This window comes from Athene cunicularia (assembly GCF_003259725.1).
Source record: "Athene cunicularia isolate RWA chromosome 2 unlocalized genomic scaffold, athCun1 chr2_part1, whole genome shotgun sequence".
Lineage (NCBI taxonomy): Eukaryota > Metazoa > Chordata > Aves > Strigiformes > Strigidae > Athene > Athene cunicularia.
The window spans coordinates 58,505,289-58,520,321 of NW_020799095.1; the positions used below are offsets into that span (position 1 = coordinate 58,505,289).

General features: G+C 41.4%; 1 protein-coding gene across 1 annotated transcript in view; it reads right to left on the minus strand.

Moving 5' to 3' along the window:
• PHACTR1 (phosphatase and actin regulator 1) overlaps positions 1 to 13,211 on the minus strand; it is a 77,262-nt gene extending 64,051 nt beyond the window's left edge. The window contains exons 1-3 of the mRNA XM_026841836.1: positions 13,077 to 13,211; positions 5,762 to 5,947; positions 4,517 to 4,723 (exon numbers count right to left, since the gene is read on the minus strand). Of these exons, the coding sequence (XP_026697637.1) occupies positions 4,517 to 4,723; positions 5,762 to 5,947; positions 13,077 to 13,137 (454 nt within the window). The 5' untranslated portion in view covers positions 13,138 to 13,211. The remainder of the gene's footprint in view (positions 1 to 4,516; positions 4,724 to 5,761; positions 5,948 to 13,076) is intronic.
• Positions 13,212 to 15,033: the final 1,822 nt, after the last annotated feature.

Sequence of the window (15,033 nt, forward strand, 5' to 3'; positions counted from 1 at the left end):
GTGGCCTCAAAATCGAGCCCTGGGGGACACCACTCGTGACCGGCCGCCAGCCGGATTTAACTCCATTCACCACAACTCTCTGGGCCCGGCCGTCCAGACAGTTTTTTACCCAGCAAAGTGTGTGCTCATTCAAGCCGTGAGCAGCCATTTTTGCCAGGAGAATGCTGTGGGAAACGGTGTCAAAGGCCTTGCTAAAGTCAAGGTAAACAACATCCACAGCCTTTTCCCCATCCAATAAGCAGGTTGCCCTGTCGTAGAAGGAGATCAGGTTTGTCAAGCAGGACCTGACTTTCATAAACCCATGCTGACTGGGCCTGAGCATCTGGTTGTCCTGCACGTGTTGTATGATGGCACTCAGGATGAGCTGCCCCATCAGCTTCCTGGGCACGGACATCAAGCTGACAGGCCTGTCATTTCCCAGATCATCTTTCCAACCCTTCTTATATATGGGCATCACATTGGCCAATCCGTCAGGACCTCCCCAGTCAGCCAGGACTGCTGGTAAATGATGGAAAGAGGCTTGGCCACTTTCCACCCCAGCCAACTCCTTCAGCACCCTTGGGTGTATCCCACCTGGTCCCATATCAGAAGTAACTTTTGGGGACTGGTAACATTTCAAGCTCTGTTAAATGTTTGTTTCCAATTATGAATTAGTTCTTACTCTACAAAGACATAACTAGAAAGTACAATCTCAGAACTAAAAATGTGCTATTGAATGAAAAAAGCAAGAGAATGCAAAAGGTTTTTCAAAGCTTAAATACAAAAGCTGAGTGGTCAGATATGACCAAAGCTACACCCTACTATAATATTAGGCTGAATCTGGGCTCAAACATACTCAGGTGTTGCTGAAATCCCAGCTTAGTGGTATGTATTTTGTTCTCTGATGTTTTAGGAGACTTTATGGTTTACTGGTGATTCAGTTGTTTGAACGGAAAATTTCTAATTAAATTCAGAAAACATCTGTGCTGTTGAGAAGTAACAGCTTAATGAATCAAGATCAAAAGGAGCTTTACACCACTGGGGTATGTTGTCTATCAAATCAGGTGTGAGTGGTCTTCTTGTCACTTTTGGCCATTAAAGTTTTCATGATACTGGGGAATTGACCCCAGCAGTCCAATTAAATTTGGTCCCAGGTGATTATTTCAGCTCCTTCTACATTTTCAATGAAGAGGGGCTGCAATTGTGGTCCTAAATGGCTGGGTTCTGCATGTGGATAATGGAGAATTAAAATGATGAAAGAAATCCTGTCCATGAACTTTGTCTAATAATACTAATATCTGAAAACCAGTAGAGGGCTCACCAGGAGGTGACTGGTCAACAGGAAATGCAGAGCAGTGAAACAATGGTATCAGAACAGTTAAGGATTGTATTTTTCTCCTAGGATTGCCTGTCTTCTGGGGCTGTGTGGGCACTTCCACACTCAGTGCGGTGACAGGGATGTTCCCTGTGGAGGCAGCATCATCAAGAGCACGGGAGATAGTGCGAGGCAAAGCACAGAGCATCTTCTGCAGTGGTGGTGGCACCACTCCCAGTGGCTGCTCTGCAGTCTATTCTTGGCTCCCTCCCTGTTCCTGCACTGTCTGGTCCCTACAGTACCTCAGCCTTGAGAAGGAGCATGCCAAGGTTGTGTGATTTATATTTGCTAGAGGCAATTCTCTCTTCCTGTCACCTTTAAAATGGATTTTTGCTTTTCATTCTTCCCAAAATTAAATGTGCTCTTATATGTTTATTTTAGGCCTGCTCTTTTATGTGCATTTCTTATCAAGGGAAAGGCCAATCTTTGTCTTGGCACAGGCAGACAGATGTTTGAGATGGTTCACAAATGCTTTCAGAGGTGAGGAATGTTTTTTTTCCATTTCTAAAACCTGTATTAAGTCCTTTGCCAAGTCAGTCATGACTTTACTGAAGAACTCTGAGATAAGTTCACAACAAGAAGGTGGTCAGACTTAAAGGAAGCTTTTCTTTCCTCAAGTTTTGTATTTAAAATATGCTTTTTTTTTTTTTCCTGATGACCATGCTTGCAGTGATTTTATAAAATGTTTGTATAAACCAAGTTTCTATTAAGTAAATATACATACATATACATCTATATAGCTTAATACAGAAACTAAGAGGTGCTGCTGTATTTTGAGATGTGTACCTGAACCCTTCACAAGATCACATCTCCCCTCACAGTTGTCTTGAACAGAGCTACCAGACCATTAAACCACTGTCACTCTTCATTAGCCAAGCCCAGTATGTCTTAATTTGTCCTTCAACCTTCTCACAAAATCTTCAGTAGAAAAATGGGTATGCAACAAGAACAGAAAAGTCTTCACCTTGAATGTCGGAATTCAGATTTTACTTGTTTTCTTACACACAAGCTGGCGATGTCTCTAGAGTAATTAGTAAAAGAATAGCGTTAATTCTGCTTCTCACTGATGAGGGTGCTTCATTAGGATTGATTGCTCATTTCCAAAGATTATACACAGCTAAAATAATTACCAGTGGAGAACACAAGGTACTGAACAACATGTATATCCTTTAGCCCACCAAAGTAAATGGACCATTAAGAATAATTTTAATACTTTTATTTATAAGGTATGTATAAATGAGGCTTTCAGTTCCACCAGGAATAACTGTCAATTAAATTAAGACCCTATGACTGAATCTGAATCTCTGTTCTTTTTCCATGAGGGTTCTGTATATGCACATACAAGTCTGTCTATACTCATGTACAAGAGTTTATTTAAGACTGGATGAGAGACCACTAAAGGCTACCACAAGGTAAGAGAAGTCACAGTTCTGTTTCACTTTCATTGGGAAATGAAAATGAAACACCATCAAGCAACTGACTTATGCCAATAGTTTGACCCTGATTCTACTTCACACAAAATTTCCAGCTGCAAAATAAACCACACCAGAAACGTTCATCCTTTGATTCTTCTGCCACCTCTTATGAAAGAAAAGCTTATGAATGAAGGACATTTAGTACTGGAGTTTTTTTCTATACCATTCCTATTTTTTTATTTCTTCCATCTTGGCCTCATTTCTGAGCAGCTCCTTGTAACTGGGACAGAATGTTATGGGAGATCATAAGAAGTTGTTTTTGTCCTCACCTGAAGCCATTAATACTGCTACCTGGCTTTGCAGGCTGCAGAACTGACCATTCAGTTTGTAGCATAAGGCAAAATACCAACCATTATGTCTAGATTTTGGCAGGCAGAAAAGTAAAGAGATTTCACATAAAATGAACAAATTATGCAGAACAAAAATATGTGGTCATCCAAACAGAAACATGAAGAGACTACGTAGAGATACGAGAGAAAACCAGAACATGCTCTTTCCTAATGAGTTTTTTCCTGTTATATATCTTAACGCAAATAAACCGGGTATTAACTGTCAGGGGAAAAAACAACCATCCAGAATTTATTAACATGGGCTGAGCATTTCTCACACCAACCCTGAAAAGATCAGGGCAGCATTAAAACAAGAAGATTGACCTAGTGAGAAGACTGGTAGCTCCCCTAGTACCAAGATACATCACGCCTCATCATGAACTCAGGATTTTAAAGTGCTGCTTCCTGGGCAGCAGCTGCAATTATGAGCAGACTGTTCAAAAGGCGCACGCAAGCATTTAGGGAACCTTTTTTGGTCTGTGTAAATGGTGGTCTAAATGAAAGACTGGAAAGAGGAGACCCACCAATCTCCCTTCCACATCTACCTAGAGCTTTGAATTCCCAAAGAGCCTGGACACTGTGAAAACATCTGGAATACAAAAAAGGAGCCTGTATTGTCTACTGTTGCTAGTTGCCATGCAGTGAGACATGAACTGCAGCATAAACTGCACAACACCAAAATCAAGGTCCTTGGGAAATGGAGCTGCCCATCATTATCAGGACTCATCAGTGGGAGGGAAGTAGTCAGAGCAGTAGGGGGGAAACAGGGAGAGTCAGGCAGGTAGTGGAAGTGGGTAAGCAAAATGGCAAGAGGCCATGGAGCAGAATGGCCTGTGTAAGGATCAGGAGGCTAAGTAAAAGACAAACATGGAAAGATACAGGGTGTGTGCAGGGGAAACTGCCCAGGTGGCAGCTGAGGGGAGAAGCAACAAAGGGCAAAAGGAGAAAGCAAAACTCTCCCTTTTCCCCCCAACCCTCACCCCTTTTCTCACTAAAGGCATTTAAAGATATCCTTGTATTTTCCTGATACTTCCTTTCCCATCAAAACACATCCTGCAATTTTTGTGGTGATGGTAAGTCTTGATGAATAAGAGTGAGGAGGGTTAGGAAATGCAGCGTCGGTCTTAGGTAATTAAAGCTGAGAGGGGAAGTGCCCTGAAGCAACCCTGATGAAGTTATAGCCTGAAAATGCTTCATGATCCCTGCCCTAGGTACAACACAGATACATCACCAGTACACACAACAACATGTGCAGACAGAGTTACAGAAGGAGGAAGGACATTGAGAACTTTGCTGTAAGGGCAGGTTTCTCCTATAAGGGAAATGGTGGTGCTGAGGGTCCAGGAACACCTACTTACCAGTTAAGTGGCTGGCAATCCTGGCAATAGGTTTAGGAGGCAGGGCAGGGGGCTGTTTGAGGAGGGACAACTGTTTCACTGGGGTGTCCTCATGGTCTCCAGGGAAAGCAGCAGATTTTTTGGGGGGAAGTAGCAGGACTGGCTTAGCTGTAGGATCTTGGGACAGGAGGACGCCGGATTCATTGGATGTGGGGCTCTCTTCAGACGCTGGAGGACACAACCACATCACAGACGCAACAACGTTATGTGCAAAGCAGCAGAGGATACAGCCATAGTAAGACAAGAAAAGCAGCGCAGCAATGCAGATTAAGAATGACTAGTAGATTTCACTCAAACATCATATAACATAGAAAGGAGCAGAGAAAGAAAGAGAGAAAAAGAGAAAGAAAAGGAATAACATACATCTACACAACAGCCAAATTTCCCGTTACCTCTGATAGAAGCCAGCTCCCTTATGCCAGGCTGGGATGTATTCCTACATCCTGAACACAAATCAAGAGCTTTAAAATGTCACATCTCAGATGGTCTGTCACCACAGCTTGCTCAGGACCAGATACGTTAGCAGGTGGTCTCTACACTTATTCTATAAATGTAAAAGCACCTCGGGGGCCTACTCAAAGAGTTTGCAAAGTGTATTTCAAAGAGTCTGCATAGCTGGGCAGGATCATAAATGAACACTTCTATCAGTCACTTTTCCTCCCTTGACCTTTGTCCACAACTCTCGGCATTAAGTGATGCAGAAAAAGGAGTTAACCTAGACAGATGTACAGCATTGCTGCCTCTCTGCATGGGCTGGGGAAGTGCAGAGAGACTCACCTAGGGTAGGACAGCTGGCACTGAAAGATGCATGGTGCAAACGTCACCCAACACCATGTGGCAGCTAAAGGGCATGATGTTGTACCCTAGAGTTTAAAAATGTTATCAGCTCTCTGTTCTAGAGCTCATGGCACAGCTGAGACATAGCCAGAGAGTTAGAAATCTACTCTTAAATTTTCTCAAAGTGCAGGGACTTAGCCTTACTGACAAAGAGTTTACTTGTGTAGAAGTAGAGGTTACTTCTATACCAAGCCAGTCAAAATTCCTCATGGAACATCCAGTGGCAATCTGTATGCTATCACCTCGTTCTCCACCAGAAGACTTTTGTCTTTGACAAGGATTTCTCAGGGCTAGACACAAATGTTAGAAGTCAAAAACTTGTTTCAAACAGCTTAGAGTATCTACATCATAATGTCAACAAGATATTACCTGTGCCATCCATGATCTCTGTGGTTGGGAGCACCTCGTATGAGCAGGGTTCTCCAGATGCTGGACCTGACTCCAGTTCTGCTAGGGCAGGCAGGGACACCTGGCTGGAGCTCAGCACTTGCCCAGAGCCCAAAGGCTGCCCATTCTCCAAAGCTCCTTCTTCATTTGGTATGGAAAGCTCCCCATCTGTTCATAGTTGGAGTAAGAAGAATGACAATAGAAGATATGTAAATAAGATACAGAAAGAATTTAAAATTAAATCTGCTATCTCCATTAGCTTGCTTGCAAATAAGGAACCTGAACTGAGATCTTGTATGTGTACAGAGGACACAGGGATAAAGATTAAAACATTATGGTTTGCATCTCAAAAATACAATTTGTGCAGAGCAATATTTGGAGATGTCCAACTGTGATGTTCTGTCCACAACAGTTTCACAGAAGTCTGACAGCATTCCACTTGCCTTAAGGGGTTATTAAGATTTGGGAAAGATCTGTCAAACATCTGTGTGGATCCTTTGCTTACCCTAGGATGGTCATTATGATCTATAGTTAAGCCAGATGGTTCCTGACCATCCTCGACCCATGGGACAATGTGGCCCCATCCAGGGCCACAAAATCTGTTTTCCCTCTGTCTCTGTTGAAGCTGGGAAACCAGGAATGACAATGAGCTGCAACTGAAGCTACAGAGCTTTCTTAAAGAATATCAATATACACAGTATATAATTTACAACATTTTAATAATAATACTTCTAAGAATTATTCTCTTCCCTTACATCAGTTTTAATGCAATAAGGGACACAAGCATAATCACAGAATTGTGTTCCTATTTTACACAGAAATAAAACATTACAGCTCCCGGCATCAAGATTTTAAGTAAGGGAGAAAATAATTTGTATAGTTGCCTGCTTAAGGTCTTGATATTGGGATACAGAAGATTCCATTTAGAAAGCCTGTTTTAAAGTTATTAATAATATCTCCTTCATCTGAGCAAAATTTCTGTAACAGCAGCTGGTAGTTTCTTTCCTATCAAACACCACTTCACATTAGAAATAATAAAGAACAGAAGCGAGGGATCAGATCATTCTCTATGGTGTCAATCCACATGATTTTTATCTCAGAACTTGTTATGCACAGTACTCGGGTACCTGGAGGCAATGACTACATGGATATCTCAATTACAGTTTTATAAAGGAAAGTGTTCAGCCCCTATGGTTATGAATGGAAACCTAAAAATATAACTGGAATGTGACTGGTAAGGCTAAAAATCAGTCAGAAAATACATGAAGCCTGATTTTAATTTTTTTTTTTTTTAAGTTAAACTCAGGATTTCAGGATCTGGTCCTTGATTTTTGGGCACCTCTGATTAGCCATATTACTTACTGCTCAATGTACTGAGCAGAGATGTACATCATTCATGTGAGTGCACATTTTACCCTCACAGGCTAAGATGTGCAGAACACTTTGGAAAACAATACTGAAAAGAGAAAAAAAAATTCTCACTGAAGTGTCAGGATACAGCAATTAACAAGTCTGAAAGTAAGTTAGCTACTAAGTATTCAGAACTATGTTTCTGCCTTTTAAAGCTTCTCTACAGCAAGTGAAGATGGTCTCCTGCTTATTTTGGAATTATTAGAAATACCAAGGTCTTGACATTCTTGTTTTTGTTGGAGGCTTTTTGAAGAACTAGGGAGCTATTATGGTACACAGCCACATCATACCAGACTGAAACCTGACCCACGGCTTTCAGAGCAATCAACTGATCTGGCTAAAAAGTGGCAACATTAATCAAAACTGAAGGTTCTGGCGAATTGTTTGCAGCACAGTCTCCTCCTAACTGCTGCGGGTCATTCAATTCAAACCCGTTTATTTCCCTAGGCAGCAAAAATCAAACAGTTCAGCCAGTATTTAAGATGAATGTTTTTTGGCTTAGATGTTTGGGTGGAAATGCTATGTATTCTGAGATTGCTCTGCCTCCCTTTTAAGCTGAATGATTTTTGACTTAGCCATTTGGGTGGAAATGCTACACATTCTGTGATTGCTCTGTCTCCCTTTTATATAAACACACCCCTTCACATGTGCTTGGGATAGGGGCTGCTGTTGTCTCATTTACCTGGTTCCATGAAAGAGTGTAAGTGTTTCTTATGCAGAGCAACCTCATGAAAGGCAGTGATTGTGTCCAGCAATATTCACTATTTCTCTGCAGGACTAAATCTGACCATAACTGTGAGCAGACAAAAGTATGCACGATAAAACCAGTAACATTTAATTTTTGGAGGTATGTTCAAGGTATGTTCAAGCACAATTTAAGAAGATAACATTTAAATGACCCATTGAAGGCTTATGATTGCAAAAAAAAGTAAAACATGAGATGAAATCTGGCTTTTACTTTTTGTTATAACAAGCACAACACCCCTCTGTACTGACAGCATAACCTCTTTTAATCTTACCTCTGAGTATCTCCAATCTTCATTTAGACTCTAAAACTTGTCCTTGGATTTGACTGAAATCATCATACATGACGCAGAATCATGAATGAAATATACAGTCTAAATCAGATCTTGCTTACAGAAGAACTCAAATACAGCAAACAGATCAAAGATGTGGATCAAATTGTGGCATGAAGAATATCTTAGTGTGAATTAATCCTGGATCAGAGATATGCTTGACAACCAGATACAAAAGACAAATTACTTATTATTTTTAAAGTCCTAAAAGCTATTCTGGGTAGCTGACATACAAGTGAAAAGAATTCTGGTAATGTGATTATTACATAGATATGGATGAATCAGTTGGTCTTCAGGAACTGGCTATGAGTTTAAAGTTAAATTTGCAGAGTGATAACACATGTAATCTTTTGTTCGCACACTTGCTAAATCCTTTGCTGTGTTATCACAGATTCTGCTGCTACTTAGTGGAGAACAACTTTCCCTAAATGCATGAGCTTTGATAATGCTGGCTGAGTGTGAATCAGCTGGATTTGGACAGGACCAGAGAGTAGCTTGACCTCTACAGCAACAGGAGCACATGAAGGCTGCTCTTCTGTTACTCAGGAGGCTTCGCACACCTCAAGTCACTGAAGCAACAGGACCTCAGAGAAAACTCTGGCGCAGAGGACTCTACCCAGGCACTCTGACTCACCTTAGCATGTGGAAATAACAGAATGGGGTGACAACCTAGAAATGCATAGATGATATGTTCAAAATGTGTGTCCCCTAAGCATGGTTTGTACTCCTGATCTGACCTGCCATTTCTACTTTCAGGTACCTTTTAGAAATTGCCTGGTGCAAAGCAGCTCACAGTGCATCATGTTGACAGATACAGACCAGTGTCTTCGCATTGGAGCTCTGCCTACCCTCTCACCATGTCTTTGCACTCTGAACACCTTGGATTAGGGAACTTCTTGCATGTCTGAAAAGTACCAGGGTCATACACTCCTTCTGTAGACAAATATGGCTAAGGAAGTCAAAACGATGAGGAGAGTTTGAAATCCTCAGATATTTTCCACTTTGGGTTGTCTCCTTCAGCACTTGCCTGCTCTCAAGTAAGACTGTCCAGGCAAGTATTCTCAATGGCAAAGGCTAGGAAGGGCATAGAAAAATTCATGTCCTTCTCTGCCATGGCCCCATGGACTAGGAGGTGGAAAACTGATTGCTCTTGCATGTGGCCAAGACCTGTCCCTGGGGCTGTTTTCTAGCCTTGGTGGCTACCTTAGCACAGTGACTAGGATCCTCCTTGACTTCAGTCTATAAGCAGGACTCTGATTTGGTGGGATTCTGTGAAGTTCGAGACAGGCTGATGTATGGATGTCCTCCCTGCTTCTGGAGGAGTTCAAATCATCTCAACATATTGAAACTGCAGCACAACTGGCTCTCCGGTGGCTGCCATGTCTTCCTCCTTGCTACATTACCAAAGCCACTTCTTCAAACTTATGGTCACATATTGCCACAAAACCTGCCGCAGCATGTAAGTGCAACACTTCCAAACCCTGTCAGGATTTAGGTAACCTGAAATTTTGGTCTATATCTATCATTTTGATTAGTTAGAGAGTACAAAACCACATAATAATAAAAGATGAAGATTGCTTGTGCTTCCATGCAGAACCATTGCACCATCATCTCAAGCGAACAATCAGTACAGTACATACTCATGTTCAGAAATTTCTCACTACAGGCAATCTCATCTACGTTCAGATAAAAGAAGAGGTATCAAAATGCTACAAGTAGATTTAATTCTTTGGCACCATGGAACAGTGGGAAAATCTGAAGACAGAAGCTTCTGGGATGGTTATACTTTCATGTGAAAATCAAAGCTGTTTATCTATGTGTGGGAGCAATGGCATAGCAAGAAATGTGAGTTCGTCTACATGCTGTGGTATGTTCTGAGTTGCAGGTGGAAGCTGTATTTTTAACCTCTTGGCACTGCCTGCCCACAAACTATTAGAACAGCAGGTGCCTCATCACATACTTCAACTTACTATTTTTCCAAAAGTACACAGTATTTGAAAAAATTACAACCTTTGCCTACATTTTCAGAAGACTCAAGTCACAGAATGCTGGAAATGGAAGATGACACAAACTGATTTGGTCATGAGTCTGGCTCTTGCCAAGAAAAGAGCTCTCCGCAGTTCAGTCTGGAGTGGTTTCACTTGACTAGTTTAAGTGCGGGGGTCACTGAAATGATAAAAGCACTTCTTGTTTCCCAAATATAGCAGTTGGACTGCAGTAACTCTTCCATGTGTGAACACTGTGACTTACTACACTCTGCTAACTTTCACCTGCTGGATGACACTTTCCTCTGAAAAGCCAGCAAATCCTGAAGCAAACAGGTCAGTGTGTCATTCATACAGCAGGTGAACAAACTTGCTAATTCTGTTGGGGTTTTTTTTTGGTGTTTTTTTTTTGTTTTTTTTTTTTTTTTGGGGTTTTGGGGGGGGGTGTCGGTTAACATAGAAGATCGGATAAAACCAGTACTAAACACACTGCAAGCTTCAGAATTTTTGTTCTCAGGTCAGTCTATCCATATTAAGCTTCCTTTGATCTGTATAGGGTTTTTTAATAAAGAAAAAGGCAAAACTGCTCACTCACAGGCTTATTCTGTCTGCTTTGTCTTCCTCTTAGGAAAGGGAGACAAAGAGATTTAACATTATGGCTACACCTATTGTCTGTGCAAGATGTCTCTTGGCACGGAAGGTGCTATCACCATCAAATAAAGCCTTTTGCTATGAAGTGCTGAAGTCTGCTGTGTTTTCTTGAAGGATTAGAGATTACCTAACAGGAACTAAAAGGAAATGTTACTTACTGCCACTTAAGGTTCACAGTGAGATATAATACCATTTATTAGAATTACTCTCAGATTATTACACCACTGAAGGAAATTTGATTTGCTCTACAAATCTTGCCTTACTCATATACTTTTACCATTGATCACTGATGCTGTATTTGTGTATTACCACTTTCTTCTCTGCCCTACCTCTTTCTTTCAAGGAGGGGTACCAATTCTTAGCTTCCCGTGTTTGCAACCAGCAGGAAATAACGTAAGATACTGGTAAGAAGTCCAGCTGATTTGTATTGTAGTTTCCCTTCTAGTGGCACCTGACAATGAAAAAGTCTGATGTCTCTGCTTTTTTGCACTGCAAATAGGATGAAGCAGCATGTGTTTCATACCAGCTTGTTTTGATATGAAAAGGTGAAAAATTACTACAAAGAGGAATTAACCTCTTTTTCAGATGAGGACCTCCAGACAGCTTAGCATCTGCTTCACAAGATGACAAGAAGATTACAAACTAAAGCATTATATGATGAATGTAGAAAGCTACAACACTTTTGTAGTAGCATGGAGGGCAGGGTCAGGCTGCACAGTAAAGATTTTTCCTGGGGATGCCTTTAGGCATGGGTAGGGATGGGTCAGAAAGCAGCTATGTGTGTGATGTGAGGCAGAGATGAACGAGGGCACAGCCTGGATGGAAGTGTGACTGAAAGCTGACTTCTGAGCTGACCAGGGCACTGAATGGGGAGTTTCGACCTGGCCTCCCCTGTGCTGTGACACACTTGGCGTGACAGCCTAGACTGCACCTCGCTGCCCATGGGGATGCCTGCCTCATGGGTGTACATCTGATCCCAGTCACACTCCAAAACTTGGGACAACACAAAGTGGTGAGAAGGGCAAACCTTTTGCTAGGTGTTATTTCTACTCTGAAGTTTCATCTAGGAAGACTTCCAAGGCAGCAGGCATAGTAAGAGCACAGGCAGTGTTAGATCTAAAGAACTAGCAGCATCTAAAATATGTAATGGGTAACAATGGTAGAATTTAATGACAAGCACTGTATTTCTTTGGTTTTGCAGTGGTTTGGTTTTTTTTCTCTTAAACAAATAAGCAGTTCTGGTTAGTAAATTTTAAAATTCCCAATAAGCTAGACTCAAAAAGTAGGTAGCAGATTTAAATGCTTCCGACTTTATGAAGTAGACTCTACTATTATCTGTGAAAGTTTATAACTTCTATTGACTTCTAACAGGTTTTGTACTGGTATTGTTAAAGACTTTTAAGCTTTGAATTAATGAGGCTTTAAAGCACATGCATAAATTCTATTGAAATTAAGAGGAAACTCTGGCATGTCTTTATACAATTAGATGAATTCATTACCTTAGTTATTGACAAGGGAAGCAGCAAAACAAATAAAAGCTAAGGTTAAAGATAGACACATACATAATAGGTGTCAAATATGTGTCGTATTACCAGTATAAAACAATGCTGTTTGTAAAACAATGACATTTTGCATAAATAATACATTGAAATACCAACTCAAAAAATTAATTATCCTGAACAAGGAATAACAATAGTAATAATAATTATTATTACTACTACTATTACTATGTCTTCTACGCTGTTTCAAGGGAATGTGCACTGGTCTGTGCTTGCCAGTATCTAAAACCTCTAAATGTTTCCCTTTTCCACAATAGTTAATCGCAGAGTGTCTCAACTAACTCATGCTAACACATGCAGGCACAGACCCACTCCATTTCCCCACAGTCTGGACGGCTGTTTTGCAGCAAATGACTGCTGCATGCTGCCATGATTTATATTTCTACTGCTTTACATTTCTGATTAGTTTTCAGTTTTATTTGCTAGATAACTAGCACATGTATCCAATGGAGAGGGCTTGCCCACAGTGAAATTAAAAAGAGATGTTTGGAGACCTTGTTCTGCACAGTCCTGAAATTCAAGACTGTATTCCCAAGTTCAGTGTTACAATAACGTAATATGTGCCCATGAACTATATGGGATGTCAATTTAATGTTGTGAAAAGAAGAACACTTACCTTTATCAAAAATTTCTTTCAGTACTCCTCGTTTTATAAGCTCCTCTCTGCTCTGCCTCATTGATATTTTTCTTTCCAAAGCTGTAAGCAAAGGAGAAGGGTCATATAAATAGAAAAGTAGTAAAATGGTTTTAAAAGGCTCTATGCCTTTTAAGGGATTTAATTTTTTTTTTTTTCCTCTGCAAGTCAGTGGCAAATTAGTTTATCAAAATAAAGGCTACTGGCAGTGCAGAGAATCTGCCTTGCTGCTGTAGTATGGCCGTTATTGACAGAAATGGCTTTAGACTGACCAATTTGAGGGCATGTCCACACTCCCACTGCTTAACTTTGACACAACCCAAGCATTTCTATGGAGAATTAGAAACAGCAAAGGGAGAAAGACAATTAGTGCCAAAGCCAGAGAGGGAAAGGCAAGAAAGGAGGCAACTGCGAAATCTCACACCAATGAAAGACATGGCCGTGGACTGTCCTCAAGGCCACAGAAGAGGACTGGCACCTCTGCTGCCCTGAGGTCAATGCTTGTTTCCCATTAATTCCAGTGAAAGCATTATCAAGGCATTTAGGACTGCAAAAAGGGAGCTGTTTAACAGAGCCTTCTCCTCCCTGGAGGGATGTTTTCCCCAAAATAGGTGTAAATGAGGGAAACTCCATGAGAGCCACTGCAATTTACACCAGGTCTGAACAGCTCAAATCCTGTATTGGCTGCTTGGAGACCACGGTCACTGGGGTGGCAAAATGACAGATAGAAATTTCACGTTTGTTTGGTTCAGCAGTAATTAAAACAATGTCCAATTAACCAAAACACCACAAAGGACACGCATTCAGGCAAAGAGCTGAAAGCCAGCAAGCAAGGGGCACAAGAAGTGATGTGCAGGAGCGGCTGCGACTGCACTCGCTCTGCGAGAAACAAGCCTGTGCCTGCCAAAAAAGAGGCACAGTCAAGGGCGAATCACTTCTGCCATATGCTCCCCTATCAGACCCAGCACAGATGCATGCACACACAAATGAACTGGGACGTAGCATCTCCAGTCTGCCCAAGGCAGATTTAAAGCAAAAGAGGCTTTGAAATCCTCTCTCCATCCCTGTAAACATGAGGGCGTAACCTTTTCTGACACTGCTGCATGTTGGCTGTTCCTGCAGGGGCACATACACTTGGTGAATCAGCTGTGCTGCGCTTATTTGCTGTCAGATAAGGCTTAGTGCGAACAAGGCCAGCTCTGCTTCACTCTTTTGTACAGGATAAATCTAGGTTTTTCCATTTTTAAAATCAGTTTTGAACATGTATTCTTCAGGACAAAGATGACAAGTAGGTACAGTTAATAGCTAATAAAACCCCTGGTCTCCCCTGAACACGTCCTCTGAACTTCAGCACTGATCAGAATTGATAATGGCTGAGTCACAAGACCCCACACCCATTAGCCAGATGAATGATACAGTTTTATTCTGGAGGCTGTTAACATAGCAGTCACAGCATTTTCTGGAGTGCCTCAGCCCCATTTAAAGAAGCACTTTAGGTACCTCACCGACTTTCAATGAAACTTTGATTTCTAAGTTTCTGTTTTTGAAAAGAAATACCCAGCAATCAGATTCTGGAGTCACATTGCAGACTGCTCTCCAAGCTGCCTTTTCCCAGTGCCGAAGGGCCCTTGTTCTGGTACGGCATTTAAAGCTTCTTCCTCCTCCTTAAGAAGAGCTACCTTCAGTCCCTCCAAAAAAAGCCCAAACAAGCGACAGCTAACTCCCGAGCTCTCTCCCACCAAAGAAACTGTTAAACCCCTGACTTTAAAGAGCTATTTGGCAGCACCCAACATCTTTTCCAGTAGGTCTGAAAAAGTGTAATTTTCTGTTTAGTGTCAGCAGCGAACAACACCCAGTCTGTGTGAGCTTGTTATTCAGTGGGAAATCGAGTTGGGTGAAACAGCAGAGCAGCAGTTTCTGCATATAGACAGCAGCACTG